The sequence below is a fragment of the Medicago sativa genome, chromosome 4, assembly GCF_051527215.1.
Source record: "Medicago sativa cultivar Bolivia chromosome 4, Bolivia_mono, whole genome shotgun sequence".
Taxonomy (NCBI): Eukaryota; Viridiplantae; Streptophyta; class Magnoliopsida; order Fabales; family Fabaceae; genus Medicago; species Medicago sativa.
In genome coordinates this window covers 92,887,385-92,912,871 of record NC_140752.1, presented here as the reverse complement: position 1 = coordinate 92,912,871, position 25,487 = coordinate 92,887,385, and the positions used below count along the sequence as shown (strand labels likewise).

General features: G+C 34.5%; 1 protein-coding gene and 2 long non-coding RNA genes across 3 annotated transcripts; all 3 read right to left on the bottom strand.

Moving 5' to 3' along the window:
• Positions 1-2,514: 2,514 nt before the first annotated feature.
• On the bottom strand, positions 2,515-4,021 carry PUB29 (plant U-box 29). The gene has a single exon (XM_085705657.1). It carries the CDS (start codon positions 3,922-3,924, stop codon positions 2,665-2,667), a length of 1,260 nt encoding a protein of 419 aa, XP_085561783.1. The 5' UTR covers positions 3,925-4,021; the 3' UTR covers positions 2,515-2,664.
• A 9,040-nt stretch (positions 4,022-13,061) lies between these two features.
• Positions 13,062-13,613, bottom strand: LOC146933874 (uncharacterized). Its single transcript, XR_015007597.1, has 2 exons — positions 13,499-13,613; positions 13,062-13,342 (listed from the first exon to the last, which is right to left on the bottom strand). It is a non-coding gene; the product is annotated as an uncharacterized LOC146933874 (long non-coding RNA).
• Positions 13,614-13,986: 373 nt separating this feature from the next.
• Positions 13,987-17,684, bottom strand: LOC146933873 (uncharacterized). Its single transcript, XR_015007596.1, has 5 exons — positions 17,440-17,684; positions 16,657-16,764; positions 15,345-15,576; positions 15,007-15,254; positions 13,987-14,627 (listed from the first exon to the last, which is right to left on the bottom strand). It is a non-coding gene; the product is annotated as an uncharacterized LOC146933873 (long non-coding RNA).
• Positions 17,685-25,487: the final 7,803 nt, after the last annotated feature.

The following is a 25,487-nucleotide window of genomic DNA, read 5'->3' as shown; positions in this document are numbered from 1 at the left end:
AATTTTCTAAAAAAACATAAGATAATTTCTTACCCTATCTTTTGATTATATTTAAAATCAAAGGGAATATACTTTTATACGGTATTAAATACAATCGTCAATTTTTAGATATTCAAATAACACCACTTATAAGTAGAGAGCATATTGATGATGTATTATGAAAAGTCAATTAGAAAAACTGAAATGTCAAATTTGAAATTTAGTAAAGTTGATAACGATGATATATTGCCCCCACACACAGCCTTTGCCGCAAGGAACCATACATAATAAGATAGGTTTATTCTCCATATAAACCTTATAAAACTATCACGTGATTTGTCCACGCTCACCCAACATGGTACCCCCAAAGAATAATAATCACATTCACACGTCCTTTGCCCTAAATCAATCACTACTTGCACCCCCCACCATTTACACTTTGTGATTGGCGCCATTTCGCATGATCCAATACGTACAATATACATAATTTGATATACAACCCCACTTTACGTTGAAATTACAAAAAAAAAAAAAAAATACATTCAACAAGAGAATGAGTGACGATATAAAAAGTAGCCTAAGAACATGGAAAAGAAAAGAGAAAGATAGTGCTTTGAGGAACTATGCTTTCTTAACTTTTCATTAGGTATTGCTACTACTTGCAACCTCACACGCACAAAAATCCAATAAAGAACAGATTTTGAATAATGTTTTTTTGTTTGTTTGTTTATAACAAATCCCATGTCTACCTCATTGGTTGTAATGAAGCCCGTCCTTTTCTCAAGATTTGTGGATTAGTTAACTAAATGGATTTAATTAATAAATCGGATCAATTTATTTTATGATTGAGGGTTAGCATTGTTTAAGGGCCCCTAAAAAGTTTTTCAAGTTCATGTATGACATGGTCAAACCTATAATGTATCTTCCTCCACTCTTTTTAACTAATTTCCTTTTTCAGTGGGATTCCCATCCTTTTCATTCTTTTCTTTGCAAACAAACAATATTTAATTGAAAGAGAAAGCTCTCATGATTACAGTCAGCAAAGCATAAGCTCATTTCAACATTTTGCGCTGAAATTGTTTGCCAAAACCCAATGCCAAGGCAATTCCATTATTCTCTACCTTAGTGGATTCCTCTGTATAGTTCCTGAATCTCGGTTCTATTCAATTATTAACTCAAAGAAAAAAGCTTCTTTTGAAATATGATACCAAATAAAGCTTCTTCAATCTACTAGTTTCATATGAATAAAATTGATTTTATAGTTAACTTTTATTGAAATTGAGTTGATTGTAAAATAAATCATACAAGTGTGTTGTACAATAAATTTGAGACTAAAAGATATATTTCTCAAACATATCAAAAATAATTTTATAAGTTTGTTAAAATAATAGCTTAATAGTCAAACATTCGTACATGAACATTATACGTATGAAAATATCATAAGGATTGGAAGGTGGAGGTCATGTGGAGTGTACTGACCTTAGTTTAGAGGTTGTTACACTCAGATGTAGAAATTCTAAGTGACTTAGTGCTTGTTTGTTTCTACGATGGTTTGATGTTGAACGCACGTTCAGATTGATGCTCCAATTTAGATCTTTAGTAAACTCACGGTAGAAATGCGTGAAACACGAGATTTAGAGATTGGACGCTATTCTAAACATACACTTATACCAATCTTACGTTGTTAGTGTGTATTGTAAAAGTTGAGCAACCTTAATCTGTTAGTCGCCTCACTGCTGCGAGAGTTCAAGGTAATGATCTTCTTTAACTACTGACCAAGCATTTCTATTCACTTCTGCTATTGTGCTTGAACATGTCAATATTATTGGCTTTCAGTTTTCACCAAAACAAAATGTTAATATTTATTGGTAGAAACAAAAATCGCCTCATGAATTTTTACTAGCTCATACAACACAAAAATTATAACGATTTGTTTAGGTGTAGTGGAAAACTAGCAGAGTAAACTCCATAAAATAAATAAATGTAGGAGAGTAGAAAATTCTTTTTTTTTTTTTTTGAGTAACGATTTGTTACTCCTCTCTAAGGAGTAATGCTAGCATTCCTCTCAGTTTTTTTTTTTTTAATAAAACAGTGGAAAGGGAGCAACCATTCTATTTCTATGTAAGATATTTGTTTCTTCACTTTATCAATAACAAATCAAATCCGGTCTTTCAAAAATATCCTGATTAAGGTTGCTTCAACTGCTAGGGATAATAGAGTGACTCACTTATACAGGAAAGGAAAGCCCACTCTCTTTGCTATTTTTGAAGAGAAAAGACAAGATACCATCACATTTTGAGTTACTTGGTGCTCAAATAATTCCTTCTTCATCAGGGTAGTGGCAAACAACCACCAAATAAATCACAATGCCTTGTTAGTGACAAGTCTTTTTTGGACACTCAAAAATTAACTTACGTTGAAAAGTCAATTACTCTATTGAACACAGCCTCTAATTTTTACTATCTTGTAGTATTATGGAACCAAACATTTACATAACTCTATGGTCCAACAAAATATAATAATCCGTATAGAAACTGCACACTGAAAACTCTCCAATTTCTCATATCATATACCTACCTTCAAGAAACAAAAAGAGAATTCCTAAACATTAATATCAATTTTCTCTATTCACTTCACTAACAAAATTTTCTTTCTTTCAATTTACAAAAGTAATCAAAATCAAAATCAAAATGGCATAATATGAGTAGTTTTGGTATCATACGAAGAAAGACAAGACTTAGAATTAACACGAAAAATCTTAAGCAAATCTACAGACATTTGACGAACTTGTGGCGAGCAATTACTTTGCATCAGAAGCAAAATCTTCGTTAATCCATTCGCTTTCGTAACAGCTTCTTGTGCCTTTTGATCACGAAATAGATAACACACACTCCACAGTATTGTAACCGCGTGCTCCGTCGCTGCGGTGGATACTTTCAAAACCTTGTTAACTATCGCCGCCACCACACACGACGGCGCTTCGCATATCTCCGACCTCCCTTCCTTTGTCGACGACACCGTTTCTATAAGTTTCAACACCTTCTCCGTCACAGAAACACATAAACTCGGTGACGCCGTTAGAAGGTTCGAGAAGACCTTCACTGCTCCGAGATGAACCAGTTTCGCCTTGTTCCGTTTCGACGTTGAGATTGCTACCAAACACGAAAGTGCGTTCTCCATTAGGTTCTGATCTTTCTCCGGCGTGATTTGATTGAGCAATTCTGATAGTAAACCTTCTTTTTCAGCTACTAGAAGCTTCGATTCTGTGTCCACCGCTATGAATTTCAACACCCTAACCGATGCAATTTTTGATTCGCAACTTCCTTGTTGAAGAACAAGAATCAAAGAATCTAGTATACTCTTACTTTCGTTCTCCTTCTTGCTCTTCAAAATCGATTCGCGATTCTCAATTTTACATAGAACCAAATCCAACGCAATAACAACCTGTTCAAGCAATTCCACACTCTGTTCAACTCCTCCATCAACATTATCAAGAAAACTTACCAGAACGCACACGAATCCCTCCGTTTTGGCCAGAAAAACACAATTCTCTTCAGAATCTTTCGCGAACCGTACAATTTTCACAAGCGACTCGAACCGGTTCTCACTACCTGACTCAAAATCAGTGATAGCAACAAGTAATTGATCACGTCTATCAACAGACTCGGTGTATAACGGAGATTCCGGCGAGTCGACTCGGTGGCGAACCGAATCGGACCAGATCTGGATGAGCCTCTGTAACGTCCGGTTCGGAACGAAATCCTTGGTTTGAAGAATCTGCATAGTGGCGGGACAAGTGTTGTTACCGTTATCGAGCCAGCGTTGGATACTTGAACGGTCGTAGGTAACTCCGGTGCAGAGACTCACCGGAGATTTCATGACGTCGAGGGAAATAGGACACCGGAATAAACTCGGAACGGTGATGCATAAATCGTCTCTTACCATCGTAACCACCGTAACAGAAAGAAATTTAAATATAAAAAAAAAAATTATGAAAATTCGGTTTGTAAAGTGTGTGAAGAAATTAAGAAACAGAGAGAGTGAGAAGACAAGAGAAAGAAGGGTATAAAGGGGAAAGAAAGAGAGAGGGTCAAAGGTACGGTGACGTAAGATTCTTACTTTTTAGTTTTTATTTTCGCACTGAATATATATAATTATTTTTATTTTAATAATAATATTCGTTTGCTTGCGTTTTTGGTCTTTGGTCAAAGAGAGAGTGGTTTGTTTGTTATGTTACTTTATTTGGTAGTGGTGGGGGCATGTATCGTGTGTTGCTGGGGAATTAGGGGAAGAAATGATAACCGTGGGATTCAAGTGGTAGATGGTGGTGGGGGAAATGAAGGGATGGGATCACAGTAGAAGAGAGCGTGTGGTGGTGGAGGGGGGGACCAGAGTGAGTGAGGAAGAAAGGTTTTTAATTGAATTTAGGTTTGGTGGTGCGGGTGTGGGGTCCATTTAGGGTGCTACGAGTACATCATTTATACTAAGTTGGAGGGAGTCCAACCGTGGACAGACACAGGAGGTGCGACCTGCAAACTTCAGAGTGCAAGTGGGTGTAGAGATCTGGATTAGGCATGACAACAAAACTCATACTTGTGGTTATCCAGCCAAATCAAACCTAATTTGACGGATTTTTTTCTTTTTGACTGAGTTTGGGTATGTGTATGAGTTTTCTCCGATTTCAAAACACGGTATGGGACGGGTAACGGGTATATAGGTATCCACCCCGAACTCATACTCAAACATGTCCCAAATGTAAAAAAATACTTTATGATGATATGTCATGATATTTTGTTTGATAATTGTCATGTTAATAAAAACTACCATTGATATTTAAAGGATCAACTAAATCAATCCGTCTAACAAATGTTAAAGTGAGCGTATTGTTGGATAATGTATTACAACGTTGCACTTGGGGATGAAAAAAAACTTCTATTTTTTATTAAAAAATTATTCAATGCGAGGACGGGGATGGGGCGGGGATACCCGAACCTATCGGGGGACGGGGATGAGATTTAATTTCTCATCCCCGTTGGGTATGGGTAGGGTAATGGGTAAGTATATTCAAATCGGGTATGGGGACGGGAAAAGTAAAACTCGTCCCCACCCCCCCTCATTGCCATGCATAATCTGGATTCTCTCAGTTTAGAAAATCATACGGTTCAAAAGTGTTTGACGTGCAGTTTATTTTGGATTTGAGGTTAAAACTTACTGGGTCATGTTAACCTGTGCCCCCGGGGCCTTGGTTAAGGAAGACAAAAGAAGAAATTTTTAGTCAAAAAGGACACTTCTTTTTAAGCTTTTAATGCATTGATTACACAGCTTTCAATGCAAAAGTTACTATATTTGTTTCCTTAACCAGTCCCCCTGGAGCACTGGTTAACATTTCCAAAACTTATTTGGTGGAACATAACAAAATAGAGCGGAGTGAAATATGATAGAATGGATTAAGAGACCGAGCCAGCAGGACATGAGAGGGTCATAACCTCTTCAAAATCTCAAAAATTTCATTTTCAATATGTATATGCCAACATTTTTAGCTAAATGTTATGTTATATATAATATCGATTGCATTGTAAATCAATTGTTAACAGTCTAACATAGTGGTTAAGTACCTCACCTTCAAAAATTTGGTCCGTTAAGTTCATTTTAACATTTTACTTGGATTTTTTTAAACAAAAAATGCCATAAAAAATATTGCAAAACTCAAGTATCAACCTTGGCAAGGGAAGCGAGATAAAAGCAAATGAATCACCTAATCTATAACTTTAGTTATGAATTATTACAACACATAATATCTATATCCAAAAAATATGCCCCCTTGAAAGCATAAATGGCTCAGCCATTGAATGGAGTGGAGCAGACCTGAATGGAATAGAGAGTTCATTCCACTGTTTTGGTATACTCTCATGGAGCTGAAATGATTTATCATTCCATTATTTAAGAGAGTTCATTCCACTGTTTTGTGAATTATGAATATTAATAAAGATTATTTACTTGATTAACATCAAATGTTTCGAATAACATTAAGTGCGACAAAGTTACAATAACCTTTGAATTGAATGGAAAGAAGAAGTAACAATGCACAAATTGTCAAAAAATAAAAATAAAAAAATTAACAATGCTCAAAAAGAATTACAAGTACAAATAGAAATTATGAAGCAATCTACCAAAAAAAAAAAATTATGGAGCATGGGTACCAGGTATTGGGCTTTAAGTCCATGTGAGCATAAAAGGTGGGCTTTTAAATATTGTAAAAAAAAATATCTGGCCCTTGGTGAAAGAAAAAGGTATTGGTTAGTAATAGGGAGTATACTAAGAGAGAGATTATAACTCTCACCGGTTCGATTTCATGTCCGATTTTTAAAACATTGATTTAAATGTAATTTTTGTAAAAGTCATTGTAACACACAATGATTCTACCAAATTCAAAATCAATTTGTACATGGACTATGGATAAGAATATTCAAACCAATTTAAAAAAAAAACGTGAACAGATCCAAAAAAATCGCACAAAATCAAAATAATTTTTTATATGTGTACATTTAAATCCTTATTTATTGATTTTATTAGGTCTGCAGCAAATTAATCTAATATTTTCCCTCCAATTTGCTATCTTAGGTTAGCAGTAATTTAACCTAACAAATTTCATCTAAAAAAAATGCATCGCACCAATTTCATTCCTATCCTCTTGCCTTTTTTTTTTGCCAATATTTTGTACACTTATTTAATACTAAAAAAATGCATCGCACAATTTCATGTCTTTTTTTTTACAATATTTTATACTCTTATTTAATACTAAAAATTCATCGCATCAATTTCATTCTTTTTTTTTTTTAGTATTTTGTACACTTATTTAATACTAAAAAAATGCATCGCACCAATTTCATTCCTATCTTGTTGCCTTTTTTTTATAATATTTTGTACACTTATTTAATACTTTTACAAACCAAATACCCTAATTTCCATGCAAACTCGGCTACCCTAATTTCCATGCAAACTCGGCTATATATAGCAAACCCTAAACCATGTTTCTCTAAAAAAAAAAACTAAACCGTGGTAAATTTCACAGACAGCGGAAGAATCATAATCTTATTAGGTTTGCAACAACTAAACCTAGAAAATTCCCTCCAAATGATCCGCATTAATTGCTAAGTGCTAACCCTAATTATGTCTTTTCTTCCAACACTTCTTCAATTTGAAATTCAAAAATTTTTGTCAGGAACCATGAACTGCATTAAATTACATCTATTGTTATACCCCTTGAAAAATACACAGCTCTTCAACCAAGCACGCATCTTCAAAATAATTAATACATTGTATAAGATCTCTTCTATTATTAAATTCTATGATATATGCAAATATTTTTTATTTTTATTTTTTGCAAAAAGGTGGCAGCAAAGAGCCCACCAACCCAAAAAGATATATATATATATATATATATATATATATATAAAAGAGGAAATAATTACAAGGAGGGGACTAAGCCAATACTCCTAGCGGAAATACACAAATCTGAAGTTAGGATATCCTATCCTATCATTCACAAAATGAACTCTAACACTTCAGGAGCCACATTTCAAACTTTTAGAGCATCCAAAGTGAGACCTAAGTTAGCAAGGGAGTCAGCTACTTGTTCCCTTCTCTATATATATGAGAGACTATAAAATTCATCTGCCTGAGGAGTAAACAAACATTGTTCCAACGATTTCCAAGAGGCCAAGGCACTTGGTTTGACATTTTAAAATCCAAAACCGCTGAATCAATTTCTATCCAAAGATTGGACCAATTTCTCTGGTGAGCTATCTCTATAGACCTCATTGCACCACAAAGCTCAACATGATAAGCAGAGGTAACACCTAGGGGTTCTAAGAAACAACACAACAAATCAGCTTCATGATTTCTAAAAATGCCACCACAAGCAGAGATTCCAGGGTTGCCATTAGAGGCCCCACCCGTATTGCACTTTTTCCAATTAGGCAGTGGAGGATGCGAGAGAATTTCTTTGATAATGGGAGCTCTAGGTTGATGAGTAGAAACCTTAAAGTGTTTCAGAATTGTGAAATCCCTAATATAGTTGTTGATATATGCAGATATGATATGTATTTGGTTGGAAAAATATATTATTATTTTTAGTAAATATCAAAGTGTAATCATTCTTTTTAGGGTTGTATGTGTAGTTTAGAAATTCTATTAATTGAAGTGACTTTGTTTTTCATGTTAGTAGAAATTTAAAACAATTATTACATGTCAATTTTTTGTTTAATTATAAAAGTAATAAATAAAATTGACCCCTTGCAACAATATAATATTGTATTCTTTTTTTTTTTTTTATAATTTAAAAAAATGAGAAGATAATGCCCCAATAATATATAGTGATAAAATAAAATAACAGTCTTTAATTGATTAGTTTTTCAAAACTAAAATGTAAAATTTGATAAGGTTCAAATGTCATTGAAGGATATAGTAAGACAAATTTGATCGTAATATTATATTTCTAATAATCTAATTTGCGTTTATTGATCGATCCATGATCGTACGGGTTAAAAATTATTCATTGGTCTCTATGATAGTCGACAAAACTCGTGCGTCGCACGGGTCAAAAGTCTAGTAGATTCGAAATTCTGAAAGTAAAAACAACAACCTTCAATGAAGTCATCTTATTTCAAATAAACTCGCGATAGGAAGAGATTTCAATATCATCCTTATACGACAATAACTTTTACGCAATTTTGATTGAAGATTGAATATTCTAGCTTGTTATCACACCTCCACCTCCACTTGTCCAACACACTATCCAGCAAAAACACATTACCCAACAAATAATAACAATCCTTAATCAAACTCTCTTCACAAGCAAACAACATCCTCCTCCACAATCAACTACCCCAATCAGCATCTACCCTAAAAGCCATCTCAGAAACAAACACATCGTAAACATAAACAAGCTCAAACACATTGGATTCAATTTGCATATTTTTAACACATTAACACATTTATTCTTATTCAATGGTTGGATTTGTATATGTGTTATTAAATTTTAAGTATATTTTAAAAAGGGATTCAATTTGTATATTTTGAACACATTGACACATTCGTTTTTCAGAGTTCAATGGTTGGATTTGTACACATTCGTTCTTCATTTGGAGTACATTCCTAAATCTAAATTGTTTAAAATTTTGTAGATATGGTAACTAGCAACATAACATGATTCGACATGCAAATTGCAAAAACAAATCATATTCTACAAAATTGCCTACAAGAAAGGGAGCTAGCTTGTGTGTCTATATTTATGTCCCTCATAGGCATAGCTCGTCTTTAGTTTTAAAATGTACTACCTCCGTCCCAATTTAATTGACCTACTTTGGTTTTTCACACAGATTAAGAAAAGTGTATAAATAAAAGGGAAAGTGGAATATATTGTATTGGGAATGATAAAAGTAGTATTATTTAGTGTTATATTGTATTGGGAATGATGAAAGTTGTATTGAAAATTGAAATGGGTCAGTTATTTTGGGACACTTTTTTTTAGAAAATGGGTCAGTTATTCCGGGACGGAGGGAGTATCATATATAGTTTTTCACACTTTTCACTGTCATCATCCTTTTCTCCACAAAATTTCAGCACAGTTCCTTCCTTCACACATCCCAAATGTTTGGTCATAAATAGGATGAAATTTTGACCCTAGTGAGAGTAACAAGATCAGTTAAAGTTGTCAAGCAGTCAGCATAGACATATGCCACAAATAAAATAATCAAAACTGATTATCCCTTGAGAAAAACAATTATTAAAAAATAAAAAATAAAAAATAAAAGAAAAAGAGGGGAAAATATCATGACATATTTTCTTTAGTTATTGTTATATTTTCTCACTTTCTTGATAAACATTATTCATTGGTCTGTATGAAACTGGAGTATGAAGGAAGGGCAAAACATGTGATGCAACAGGTTGTAATTTTCTTTGCTAGCGTTGCGAAACCAATAGTGGGGTCCAATCTAGACATGCCATATCAAATCAGTAGGACTACATTTATTTTTTTCATTATGTTTTTAATTTTAAGATAAATGAAAATGAAAGACAACAATAAAATAATTACATAAAAAAAGGAGAGGGAGATACGGCTCCAAAGCTCATCAAGAAGAATAATTTAAAGATGACTATGACCGTACTATAGCAAATAATTCAACGTATCTATTTTCTTCTAACTTCTTTATGACTGATGCATCACAATTTGCATTTGCAAGCTCAATATAAATCCATAGACTGTGGTGGTGCATACTACCTCTGCTTTGTCCATATTCACTTTGAATGAGCTCTTTCAGTCAAGGAGAACCACAAAACTTAGTCTTGTTTCACTTTATTGTTCCATGCATATACTATATGGTTGCTGGCTTGGATCCAATGGTTAATTCAGTGCATCATTGATTCTTTAATGTATGCATACCCAATTGCGATTTCTTCTCTTTTTCTTATGGTATGCCTTATATTTGGTCATCAACGGCAATTAAATTTCCACTCCCTTGACGTCATATGAAGAAAGTTGGCGTAATTGAACAAATAATGCACATTGCACATTGCACAATAAGTAGCCTAGGGTGATGTGTTTTATTTTAAATAGTGACGTACGGCTGGAAAGTTTATTTGATTCTATGGACGAAACATTAATTTTGATTGAATTAACTTTGTGTAATCAACTTTTATCAATTGTAAATTTAAGATCTCTCAATTTTCTTTTGTAAATTAAGACAATAGTTTATTACATTACATGCAATTACATGCAAAAGCTCCAATGAAATCACAGATTAAAAGTTAAAAACTACAAATTAGAATCGCTGATGTTAGTGGTAAGAAAAAAATAGTTTGTTCAGTTCGTTCTTGTAACTTTCTTATGATGTTCGATTCAATTTGATTGAAATTTGTAAAAATAAAAAATGACGGCAGATTTGAATTGACTTCTGCATATATTTTGTATTATCCCTTACCAAGTGAACTAAGTTCACGGGAGCATTAAGAATTTTGTTTGTTTTTTTTTTTTTGACCAAAACAAAGTTAACTATTATCATTAATCAACCAATGTTCAATACAAGAAGGATAAGAATTAAAAATACGGTGACTAGCCCAAGAACAGGCCGCCCTGGCTAAAGTATGAGCAACCATGTTCGCTTGTCTCCTAACAAACTTCACCTCGAAGTTGGAATGTAAAGATAACTGATAAACAATACTAGAAACAATAGCATAGAATTCTGAATCACCATGGTCCGGAGACGACAGAGCTTGCACAAGACTAGCGGAGTCAGACTCGAAGACAACCCGGTCCCATCAGTTCACATCAGCAAAGTGAATAGCATTGAGTAATGCTACTGCCTCCCCCTCCAAGACTGTCATATTTGCCCGTTGCCATTTTGTTTGAGCCAGAATAAATTGCCCCCGAGAGTCTCTAACACAACACGCAAAAGATGCAAGATGGTTACGGTCATGAAACGCGGCATCCACATTGCACTTCAACCATGACTCGCTCGGTTTCTCCCAAACTGAGTTGCTCCCTTGCACTCTATTCTGGCTGTGTTGCACAATCGGTAGTGAGGGATGTTTATGAACATCTTGCCATTGCTTCCATGCATCTAGTGTTGTCCTTCCAATGCTTGTTGAAGTATGATGAGCGTCATTTCAAATGACATCGTTACATGTAGCCCAAATTTGCCAAAGAAGTAATGCCACCCGACCGGCAATGTCTCGGCTTTCTGAACAACAAATGTCAAAAACAAAGTTTGCCAAACTGCTCGCAGTTCCAACTCGCGTTTGCATCACAGTCGAAAGTTTTGCCCAATACCAACTTTCACGCCCCACCGTACAACCCACAAAAGCATGCCAATCATCCTCAACAGTTGAATCACACCAGGGGCAGATCACCTCACATTGTACATGTCGTGATCGAAGTCGGAGACGAGTAGGAACACACCCCCTGCAAATCCTCCATAACAAATTACGTGCTTTATGAGGGGAATTCACCTTCCAGATTCTATGCCACTCTCCCTTAACGTGGAATCGATCAGTGTGTAACAACTCCATCATAGCAGTTTATAACCAGTCTTAACAGTATATCTCCCGTTACGTTCCATCATCCACGCTATTCTATCATTCTGAACTTCTGCAAACAGTGGTGTGTCGAGAATGATATAATTTTTTATGCTAAATTAAGTAACATAAAAAGATTAAAAGATATATGAGTATAATATATATATATATATATATATATATATATATATATATATATTCTTAAGATAACACCACTATTGTAGTGTGAAATAAAAGAAATAAGAATAATTACGATGATCGTGACTCGATTTTTAGGTGATCGATTTTAAATCACGTGAAATTTATACTCGAACCAATTGAGGTTCATTTTGATTGATTTGGACTCGATTTCAAACATGAAAAAAAAACAATTTAATTTGTTTGAATTGAATATTTGATTTCAATGAGTCATTTATTTAGTTCATACACCCTAATTTCGGCCTCTTTGGTAAGCGGCGCAAATATAAAATTTTAGAATGTGCAAAATGCAGAAAGTATAGCGTTATTATATGTGTAATTTTAAAATTCTAGAGTGTACACGTGCACACTTTGACCTAACATCACTACTACAAAAATGAGCTTATATAGCGCTTTTTTTTTGCTTTAGCTAGCGCTTTGTAAGCGCTGCTGTAAATGACGCTGGTAAAGGTAATATAGCGCTTTTTTTTGTATAAAGCGCTATCTAAAGCAGGGTTTATATAGCGCTTTTTGTCAAAAAGTGCTAGCAAAGATTCTCCTTAGATAGCGCTTTCAATAATAAACGCCATTTAAAAGGGGTTTAAAATAACACATGCACTAGTAAATAAACAGCGTTTTTGTTTTAAAACACTATGTAACACTAGGTTTAGATAGCGCTTTATACAGGAAAAAAGCGCTAGGAAAAGCATTTTTTTTTTGTCAGTTTTTTATTTTAATTTTACAGATATCGTTTTTTATTAATTTAAAGTAATATATATATATATATATATATATATATATATATAACTTTTCTAAGGGAAATATATATATTTTTGGCACATTAAAATTGAGACTATTATTTATCAAATAAAACTTAAACATATCATAAAAAAAATGTATGTATATACAGCATAAAAGTCATAAATGTATAGCCACTAATATGGTAACATGGATATCTCTAAGTTACAACTAATTAGTTAACATAAATATCAAAATCTTCTATGGTAGCATGCAGTAGTCTTCATCTATCTTCTTGGTCGTCTCAACATTTTTATCCAAAACAAGCAGGCAAATCATTATTCATTTCCAAATTTCGTTCACTCTCCACCACCTACATATATAGCAGAAAACACCATCAAGCAAGAAGCAACTATATTATATTAGAGACAAATTCAAAGTACTATTGATCATAGTACAAACTAAAGCAAGATTATAAATTAAAAACACTACCACTTCTAGCAAATATATTTAGAAACATGAAACTCACATTATCATAAAAATATCATATAACTTTTAGGCTGATCATGAACTGACACCATTCTTCTTGGATTTCTATTAGTTTATCTTTTGAGTATGTCACACACTTGAAACCATCAATGTACTGCATATATTATAACAAAAAATAACCATCACTAGTGCAGAAAACACTTTTTAAATCAGGTGAAAAAGACTTTTTAAATCGGTTTTGTATCCGATTTATAGGTGGACGATTTAATAAGTGTTTCATTTTTAAGTCTTTCCTTTGACCCGATTTAAAATGTATAAATTAGATCGGTTAGCCACATTTAAAAAGTTCATCTGTTTTCCAGTTCAAATTTACCCGATTTAAAATCTTCCATTTTATATCTGGTCACCCGATTTAAAATCTAGTTTTTTTCTCTCTCCCATATTGTGATGAAACAGAACCTTATACACGATCATTTAATATAAAATATTATCATAAAACCTTAATTTCATAGCAACTTATAAATAAAATCATCCACAAAATCTAAACATTGTCATTACTTCACACTTAACACAACAATCGATTTACACCTAGTCCAAGGACTTCAAATGAATCCAAGAATCAATGCTATTACATAATTTTGGCACAACTTAATAATTTAAAAGAAATTCTACAATGATATACCAAGATTAACTAGCAGCAAATTTTCCATAACTCCTTTGCCACCAGAAAAACGTACAACCAAGAGGACTATATCAAGCTCTCATCGTTTCAACCCCTAGTACAACAATTGCTTTACACCAAGTCCAGTTACTTCAAATGAACCCAAGAATCAATCCTATTACATAATTTTGGCACAACTTCTTCATAAATCCAAGAATTAAATTATTTCTCATTCAAAGAAGTGATGATCAGTTAATATAAATCACAAGTAAAAATATTACTTAAAAAAACTAAGGGCAAAAACAGTGTTCTCAAACAATTTAACAAGCAGTAGCTTCATCTTTTTCACTAAACCTTGAAAAAATTTCAAATAAGAAAGGATGAAGAACTTACAAATTTTGAACAATGCAGAAAGTGATGAAACAATGGAGCAATTGAAAATCAAATGAAAACGGTAGACGAAAAAGATCAAGATTTGTCACAACCAGACTTATGATCCCCAATTCACCTACAAACAATTCATAAAATAAATTCAATATAAACCAATTCCAAAAACATTGATATATCTAAGCAAAAATCAGTAACCACAAATCAATTTAGTACTAGAAACACTAACCAATCAAATATCTAACATTTTTTTTCCTTCAAAAAAAAAAATATCTAACATTTTTCAAAAGTGTACAAGTTTCACACTAATGAAGTTACTATTTGATGACACTAGCTTCAAATGTCATAATATAAATAAGATAATCAAAATCCAAGTCAATAAAAAAACTTCAAACGAAATAGAACACCTCATAATAGGCATACGTTCCAAGACCTTCGACATCTATAAGATCCAAAACCCAAAACAAAAACATGTTACAAAAGTAGAAAATAGCATTTACCTTTCATATTTCTTTCCTCTTCTCCCCTGCCCTCACTTGTAGACTCCAAAGATACAAAAGTTTCACCATTGAAAGAGTCATTGGTTTTCTACGTGATTGAGGTGCCTAGCAAGTATCAAAAGTCACAAATTATAACAGACTCGGACTTGATAAAATTGTTTGTGATGTCTAAATTGTCCATAGCATCAATATATCATCAAAACTATAGTAACAACCAACTCACAAGTTCCAACATTGTTTTGTGTCATCTGCAACGATGTCATTTTTAGTGAGCTACATCAATTTCACGTGAACACTTATAAATTAATTGCAAAAACAGTTCCAACAAAATGCATTACCGATTTGACAGCATCATAAACAGTGTCATCTGTGGTGCACCAAAGCCAGGAACCATCAACACCTTTACCTTTTCCTTGCAAAATGTCTGAAATTGTGGTGCTCTCAAAACCATGCTCCTCAATACGAGCAGGTTTAGCAAACTCAAACCGTGAAAAGGAAACTGGTTGCAACAGGGGATTCACCGTGCGGACTTGACAAAAATGATCGCAAACGTCCTTGCATTTTGGCTGTCTAATAATCAAATAGTGCCTCTTAGAATTTCAATGTAGTAATTTACAATGCACATATTCATGTAAGAAAAGTTGGCGAGTTTTGAGGATAACTAATACATACATATAAGCCAACCCTCTAGAATATGAAATTTATAAGTGATTCTGGAATCAAGAAATCTATTACTAAAATTCGAGACAGATACAGTAAATTCACCCTTCATGCCAACAATATTGAACTAATGAAAACATCAAACAGACATTGATAGCTCTAAACTTTTCAAACAAAACTCAGAGATTGCACCAAATCCAATACATAAGATCATATCTGTATAATAACATTTTTCGTGACTTCTGACACTATCTGTAGATATTGTAATGGTTATCGTCTAATGCTCCACAGCTCCTGTCCTCCCAAGTAACATGTCTTGAAATTAGTCGTCATTTTTAATTTAGAAACGTTTGAATTGTCTTGGATATTGTATATCCAAAAGCTAGACTATTTCAAAACTTGGGTACACCAACAATGTTACGATGCACCCATTTTTGTGCTAATGTGAGACGTATGAGATGATAAATAGACAACAGAGTGTAACAGAATAGTATGTGGGAAGGAGGCCTATCAAGTACAATATAACATACTTTCAATTTGAGATCATATACCTTAAACTTGTGTTAGCAAATTAAAAATAAATTTATAATTTATTTAATGAAGAGATCAAATGACTTAGAATACATGCACACATTGGCACTTGTCTACAACCAATGTCTATTGTAGAGCTCTTCATCAGCATTTTTTTTTTTTAAAAAAACACTCATGTTTTAAAATATTTTACTCATGTTTTAAAATATTTTACAAAATAAATATAACAATTGAAAATCAAAATTAAATTCCATAGCAATCAAACACAACAACTACTAAACGTCCACCTGAAATTGATCAAAAGCAACGAATACTTCCATTGACTATCATATGCCAAAACAAAACCAGAGAATCAGCGGACCAAATTTCTAGACTATAAAAAGAACAAAAATATGCTACCAAAACAAATAGAAAGGAAGTTCATATAGACATATTCATGAACATATTACATCACTGTACCTGTCAAATGCAAGCACGGTGGAACTTGGATTGCAAAGGATTCCTATCCTGCATTGCATCTCTTAGTGGGGTACTTAGCATGATTATCACCAAACTAATTCATCAATTCTGCAAACAATACACTACAACTTGTAAAAAGATGCAGCAAAATGTGACACTTTATTCAACCCCCCTCCACATAAAGTAAAATAAACAGAATCTCAACAGCACCAATTACTGTAGGGAAACAAAAACTGAGACCAATACAAACTTGGGAAAAAAACAAACCAGCACAGAGATCCTTAATTTTTAGTTATGAAAAACAAACTAACAAACATATAAGATCATCCGGCAGCCACAACAAGGAATAAACATCACCACATACAAATGGTAGAGTAACAACTAAATATGATTCGTTGGAACAGCTGTGAAAGTGATCAAATTTGGGTACAACATAAGACTAGTCTCTACAAGGGGTCTCCAAAGGATGTCTCATCAACTTAATCATCATTTCTCAGGGAACATAACGAGGGACTGACTTCAAAGGTAATCTCTACAACATGAAACCAACAAGAGACTATCTTTGAAAGATTACATATATGAACTTGTGGGTCACATGAATAACATATGTGATATTAAAGATTAGTCTTTTCACCTATTATAAATGTAAACCTGAGCCATGAATTACATGTTACCAAAATCTCAAAATCCACAACATATATTACAGAACGCTAGAATCGCTATAAGGAAAACCTAATCAAAATCACGAAATCAAATAAGAAGAGGAAGAGGAAATTTACTTACAAATGGTGACAACTTCGTGTAGATCTGCGAGGTAGCGATTCTTCTACTTTCAAATCGCAAACCCTAGATTTGACATCTACAAATTGCGTGGAAATGAGAATGGAAAAAACCGAGAAGGTTGAAGTAGGGAGGTTGTAGGTGGTGGTCGCGGCAAGGCTAGGCATGGCGGCGGCGGCAGAGAAGGTTTCCGAACAGTGAAGAGAAGAGATCTCGCGTTAATGCGTTAAGACTTTATGAGATGGAAGATAGAGTTTAGAGTTTTTTTTTGGACAAACTAGTGCATTTTGTTTTAATAATTTTTAATTTATTAAAAACCTTTTATAAGTCAGGTGGACCAATTTAAAAAATTTCCTTGTTAAAACCTTATCACCGGTTGGATCTTTTAAATCATGTGGATATCAACCTATTTAATATCCCTGTGTTAAAAAGTGATTTTTGTACTAGTGCATGTTACTTAATAAACTTAATTATATACAAATATTATACTTTAATATAAAAATAACATACCAACTTTGGAATCTCGTTTGGTTTTGAAATGAGAATCTCTTTCACAAACCTCATCACAAAGTACCTGCAATCTATACCATTTTCTTGACGAGGACACTACAAAAAATAAAATAAGTTTGTATCAATCAAATTATTTATATTATTCATACACTAATTTTTTAAGGTTGTTATGTTATATTATTAAACCTGTACTTGGACCCATGATATGTTGTTAAATTTATTGTTTGGTACTTGAGCGTCCCTTGCAGAGCGCAATACCTATAGAACTCTACAAATAGTGGCTGACGTGGCCGCTATTTGATTCCGCTCCGCTACGATGATTAGCATAGTGATTCGTCGCCATTACGCTATGCGTGGCTGCTATTGACACTATGGATGGAGCAACACAAAAATCATATATAAACATATTGATGAGTCATTAATTAGTCTATTTTATCGCATTATTTAGTTTAGTTTTATTAAAGATTTGATTTTATTTTATTGCATTTTATTTCCTTTTTGAATGTTTTACTTTAAATTGCTTTTTATTATATTTTAGGAACGAATATATGGTGGAAGGTGTCTTGGAGCAAAAGAAAGAGGACTGGAGCAAATACAGTGCGAAAATACGAAGATACGGGACAAAAATATATTCCCACCAAGGCAGAAGCTTGGCACGGCCCGTGCCAACATGTGGCACGGCCGTGCTCGATCTAGAACCCTCTTTTGCTGCTTTTTCTTCGGGCCCAAGTTACCCTGTTGCAGCTTTACTGTTTTACCCTTTTAGTTGCTTAGTTTCTAAGTCAATTGTAAAGCTATAAATAGAGTAGCACTCCATCATAAACATTCATCTTTTGTTCTTGGAATAAAAGTTCACTTTTATATTATTGTTCTTTTACTTTATTGCTTTCTCTCTTCTTCCCCCATGTCTACAATGAACGTTAGTGAGTAGACTCTTCTTTGTCTTGGGATTGTTGGAAAAGTCTAATGACATAATCCTAACGAACCAAGCTTTAACCCTAATTTTATGTAACCATAATTTCTAATTTTGATTCACCGTTTTAACATGGATTAACCATTATCAAACTGTAGAAGCGAAAGTGGAGGGTTTGATAATTGTTAATCCATCATCCCAAACATCAATTCATAAAGCGAGAGCAGAGCTTTGATGTTGGAACAAGTGAATCTAGACAATAATTGCAAAGGCAGCGAAATAGTCTTTGCAATTATTGAGACACAAGTAGATTCAATCCTTATACGCATCTTCTAGTAATCAAGTCAGCGAAATAGGCTTGGTTACTAGAAGTAAACTCTCACCGGACTTTCATCGGAAAGGTGAAGGGCTAAAGGGAAACCGGTCTTTAGAAATTAAGGTGTAAACCATGGAATTAGAAGTTAAAGTCTTGTCTAGTGAAAGATTTGTTATTATGATGAACCGATAATCCCAAGGCTATTTTATATTATTGTTATTTACTTTCAGCAATTAAACCCCCTTTTTATAAACTTTTCTCTCTTTTAATCATTCTCTAAAAGTTAATTGAATTCACAACTCCCTAGCGGAACGATGCTCTTCTTACTACTATTACTTCGATAGGCCGTGCACTTGCGGTTTGGCCCTATCAAGTTTTTGGCGCCGTTGCCGGGGAGTTGTTGTAATTTGATTAACTTTTTAATAGTGGTTAGATCAAAAAAAAAAATCTTTGTTTTATTCTATTTTATTTTATTTTCGTTTTATATTTGTTTCAATATATATATATATATATTTATTAAAAATAAAAAATATCTTTCTCTCTCTCTCTCTCTCTCTCTTAATTAATTTATTTATTTATTCATCTTCTATCTTTTAACTGTTTTGATTTCAGGCATGGCTCAAAACTACTATCAATGGACTTCTACCCCTGTTTTGCCTCCTTCAAGAGTTTATGGAATATTTGGTCATACCGGTGTTGAATGTCAACTAGGTAGTGTTGTTAGAAATCCTGAGCAAGTTGCTCAATTTAACCAAGGGTTTAGGAATAGTCAAAAAATTTTTCAAAACCCTCAAAATTTTTTTGGACAACAAACAACACCACCTGTTTTTATCAACCAAGGAGTCCCTCAAAAATCCGACTTGGAACTTTTGATAGAAAATTTTGAATTAGATAACATCAGGCATAACCAAGAGTTTAAAGTCAAAGCTGGAATTTTGAATGACTCTCTCAATAGAGTGGATTCTCTTTTTACTCACAACAAAATGCTTGAGGCTCAAATCCCTCCAGTAGCCCAACAAGTAACCTCTTCCCCACAACCCTCCGGAGTCTTCCCGAGTCAAACTGAAACCAACCACAAAGGCCCGATAAATTCTATTACACTTAGGGATGATAAGAAATTAGAGGACCCTGTTGTAGAAACCAAGACAATTGAGGTTGAGGTAGAGAGTGAAAAACCAAATAGTGAGAAAGTTGTAGTAGAGAGTGAAAAGCTTAACATTCCACCACCATATAATCCAAACACTCCTTTACCACAAGGGTTTGATGAGTCTAAGTTAGATGAGCAGTTTAGGAAACTAATTGAAATAATTCAAAATAAGTTGCCATCTAAACTTAAGGATCCAGAGCGTTATTCCATACCATGTGTCATAGGATCAGAGAAAATAGAAAGAGCCATGTGTGACTTGGGAGATAGTGTCAGTTTGCTGCCATTGTCCCTTCGTGAAAGATTGGGTATAGGATAGAGAAACCTATTGACCGTCAAGCTAATGACAATAAAAGAGCGCTTCGTGGGAGGCAACCCACACATGTAATTGCTTTGTTTTGTTTGTTTTTCTTTGTTTTAAGTGTTTTTGTAGGTAATTGTCCGAGTGTAATTCGAAGAAATTGAAAATTTTTGAAGTCCCCTTGACCAGAGAGATGGCACGGCCCGTGCTAAGGCTGGCACGGCCGTGCCAGGTTTTCAAGCAAAAATTTGGTGATGAAGTCAGAATGTTGGCACGGCCTGTGCCAAGGTTGGCACGGCTGTGCCCGATCTCTAGTGTAGTATAACCCCATTTTTTCTCTTCTTCTCCATTCATTCTCAAACACAAACCTCTCTCTACCTTCAAACTTCTCTCTAAAACCTCCATAACCATCCATCTTCAAACCTTCATATCTTCATCAAAACTCCATCAAACCAATTCAATTCTTCCACAAATCAATCACAAACTTCACCCAAACCACAAACCACCAATCAAAAACAACTTTCATCCACCCAAACTCATAATTCACCAAAACCTTAATCTTTCAAAACCTAACCCAAACACCACAATTTCTCAACAAATCTCCATAACTAAACTCATAAACTTTACTTACACATCAACCCTAAACCAATCCTTTCCACCAAATCTTCCCAAACCCTAAACCTTCAAACCAATTCAAACAAGGGTCAAATGGCTTCAAGAAGAAGTGGTAAGGAACCAGCAAGCTCTTCCGGTCCTCCCTCAAAGAAGCAAGCACAAGTCAAGAATCATGGAATCCAGTTCAAGGACAACAAGCAAAGGGACAGGTACAAAATTCTTACTTCTAAAACATTACATCCCTCTAGATATCCTGATTCATATGATTTAAATGTGCTAGGGCTTAGAGATGATGTTTTTAGGTTAATAGGAAGGCTAGGTTGGACTGATATGCTAACACCTATGAAGGGTTATGAGAATTTCACTTATGAATTTTTAAACTCAATTGTTTTTACCAAAGATAAGCTGAATTTTGATAACCCCAATCATAGAGTTGTTTTTCGGTTAATGAATGTTGATTATAATATGTCTCTTCAGCACTTTTGTGATGCATTAGGTTTTGCTAATGAGGGATATACCCATGATCATTAGGATGATAGTTTAAAATAGGATAACTATGACCCAGCTGCCTTTTGGGAGCGTATCACCGGCCTTACATCTTTTGTCTCTGGGTCCAACAAAGCTGGCAACATTCACAACCCGGTCCTTAGGTACCTTCAACGGGTAATGGCTTGCACTATTTGGGGTCGAACCGAGCTAGGAAACACTGGAACCGATGAGTTGTTCATGTTATGGGCAATGCTCTACAACCACCCCGTCAACACTTGCTTCTATTTGATTGATTACCTAGACTTTGTAGGTACTAGACCAGCCGGCAAGGGCGACATAGTGGTGGGTGGCATCATTACATACATAGCTAGGTGTTTTGGGGTGAGTGAGGATAAGGGGATCAAACCAATTGAGGGAAACAATAGGCTCAATAGGGAAACCCTCATTGCTATGAATTTCATTAAACGTCGTCCACCTCTCCATTACCAACTCAAGCTAAATGTGCCTATTATGTTTTTACTTCCTAACCCATCTCGGACTACCACCGAGGTGGAAGAGAATTGGTTGTATGTTGATGATGTACAGGTTCTTGGTGAGCAAGCTCATGATGCGGGAGAAGGTGCTACCTTGCACCAACAGGAAGGAGAAGGTGCTAACTTGCACCATGAGAGAAAGTACCATGACCATGAAGCCGGTGAGCTCAATGAAGATCAAAGATGTGCATGGATTCACAATGAAGTTGAAAGAGTGAGCATCGAGCAACAAAGGCAAGGTGTTGAAATCGCCGGACTAAGGAACGATGTTCAAAGGGGCAACCGCTTAACTCAAGAAAATAATGAGATGCGGATGATGCAACACCTACAACTCCAAGGTCCTCCTTATGAACCTCTATAAACTGTGAGCTTTCCTCTTCCTCTCTTCCCTTCTCTCTTCTCTCTTTCTTCTATTCTTCTTCATCTCTTTTAATTTATTTTTCTTTGAATCATTGAGGACAATGCTTCCCCTAAGTGTGTGTGTGTGTGTGTGTGTGTGGGGGGGGGGGGGGGGGCTAATAAAGTATCTAGAGTCGTAGTGTCCAAACTCCCTTGAACTTTTTTCTTTTGTTTTGTTTTAAAAGTGAAAGGCATAATTAGTAGCTTGTTTTTAATGTAAAATATGGCATAAATTTTTTTGTTTTGTCTCTTCTTTAAAGGTTGTTTCTTGTACATGAAAGTAGTTTCTTGTGTTTCTTTTGTTCTTGCTATACCCACATCTTGTTTTATTGTGAAAAATCTCCAATGAGAAAAGCACCCAGTTGCAATCTTTGAGCAAATGTATGAGTAGGTATTTTAAGGCGCACATTCTATCTTTAGTGTTAACTTAGACCCTTTAAAGTCTTCAGAGTAAAAGTAATATAAGTTTGTGTGGGAAAATAATCAAATGTTCTTAATTGTTATATTCTTAATTGTTAAAATTAAATGGGGTGGGAGAATGGCACCAACATGTGGGGGAAAGGACAATCCCTAACTTCCTAATTGTGGTGGTGACTCCCTAATTTGAACTTAAAGAAAAACAAATTCATCAATGCTAGGGGGAAAGGACAACTACATCCAAAAAGACTTCCTACGCGGAGATGAAATAAAAGAAAATTTTGCAGCACTGCTTAGGGTGATTTTGAATCTAGGGGGAAAGGACAATTACATCCAAAAAGACTTCCTATGAGGATAGATAGCCCCTAAGCATCTGCAGCCCTTGTGCTTAATTGTTAATTTAATTTAATTTTAACTTAAATTCCCATCACTCTTATATGAAATGAAGAAAGGACTTTTCTCGGTTACTTTAGCATTAAGGATAGAACCTGTTCCTCATAATATCTGTCTTATACAGGAGCAAGAAAAAGGTTGGACTGCACACACACACACTCACTTGAGACTTGATGTTGGGTTGAATAGGTTCATGAGGAATGTTTGAAATTGTAATTAGTGTACTTGAAACAAAACCTTTCTTTTGAGACATGTGTTATTAATAAGTATTGCCATGATTAATCTTTTGTTGCTGCTATGTCTATTGCATTTTGCTTGAGGACAAGCAAAGATTCAAGTGTGGGGGGGGGGGGGGGGGGGGGGGGGTTTGATGAGTCATTAATTAGTCTATTTTATCGCATTATTTAGTTTAGTTTTATTAAAGATTTGATTTTATTTTATTGCATTTTATTTCCTTTTTGAATGTTTTACTTTAAATTGCTTTTTATTATATTTTAGGAACGAATATATAGTGGAAGGTGTCTTGGAGCAAAAGAAAGAGGACTGGAGCAAATACAGTGCGAAAATACGAAGATACGGGACAAAAATATATTCCCGCCAAGGCAGAAGCTTGGCACGGCCCGTGCCAACATGTGGCACGGCCGTGCTCGATCTAGAACCCTCTTTTGCTGCTTTTTCTTCGGGCCCAAGTTACCCTGTTGCAGCTTTACTGTTTTACCCTTTTAGTTGCTTAGTTTCTAAGTCAATTGTAAAGCTATAAATAGAGTAGCACTCCATCATAAACATTCATCTTTTGTTCTTGGAATAAAAGTTCACTTTTATATTATTGTTCTTTTACTTTATTGCTTTCTCTCTTCTTCCCCCATGTCTACAATGAACGTTAGTGAGTAGACTCTTCTTTGTCTTGGGATTGTTGGAAAAGTCTAATGACATAATCCTAACGAACCAAGCTTTAACCCTAATTTTATGTAACCATAATTTCTAATTTTGATTCACCGTTTTAATATGGATTAACCATTATCAAACTGTAGAAGCGAAAGTGGAGGGTTTGATAATTGTTAATCCATCATCCCAAACATCAATTCATAAAGCGAGAGCGGAGCTTTGATGTTGGAACAAGTGAATCTAGACAATAATTGCAAAGGCAGCGAAATAGTCTTTGCAATTATTGAGACACAAGTAGTTTCAATCCTTATACGCATCTTCTAGTAATCAAGTCAGCGAAATAGGCTTGGTTACTAGAAGTAAACTCTCACCGGACTTTCATCGGAAAGGTGAGGGGCTAAAGGGAAACCGGTCTTTAGAAATTAAGGTGTAAACCATGGAATTAGAAGTTAAAGTCTTGTCTAGTGAAAGATTTGTTATTATGATGAACCGATAATCCCAAGGCTCTTTTGTATTATTGTTATTTACTTTCAGCAATTAAACCCCCTTTTTATAAACTTTTCTCTCTTCTAATCATTCTCTAAAAGTTAATTGAATTCACAACTCTCTAGCGGAACGATACTCTTCTTACTACTATTACTTCGATAGGCCGTGCACTTGCGGTTTGGCCCTATCACATATCAAACACCTATACAGTACAAAACAAAGGTCATATTAGTAATATAATAAGCTACGTCAATAACATCACATATCATGCATTTTTTTTAGGTATCACCATATATCATGTATAATAATGAGGACAACTAATCAACAAAATTAGAATAATTCAATCTTCTAATCTCACCAAAGTTTTCATGCCAGGACAAACACATATTTTGTTTTCCAATTCACAAGTGCTATGAAGCACAGACATTCCTCGGGTTAGGCGTGTTCTGGTGTCCGACACGACACCGATATTTGTAATTACACTAAATTATGTAATTTTTTTAAATTATTAACTATGTCCGTGTATCAATGTCCATGTCGTGTCCGATATCCGTGTCCATATCCGTGCTTCATAGAAAGTGGTCCTCCATTTAGTACCTTCACATAGTATAAGTATGCAAATTCATATAGTCATAACAAGCAACCTTTCT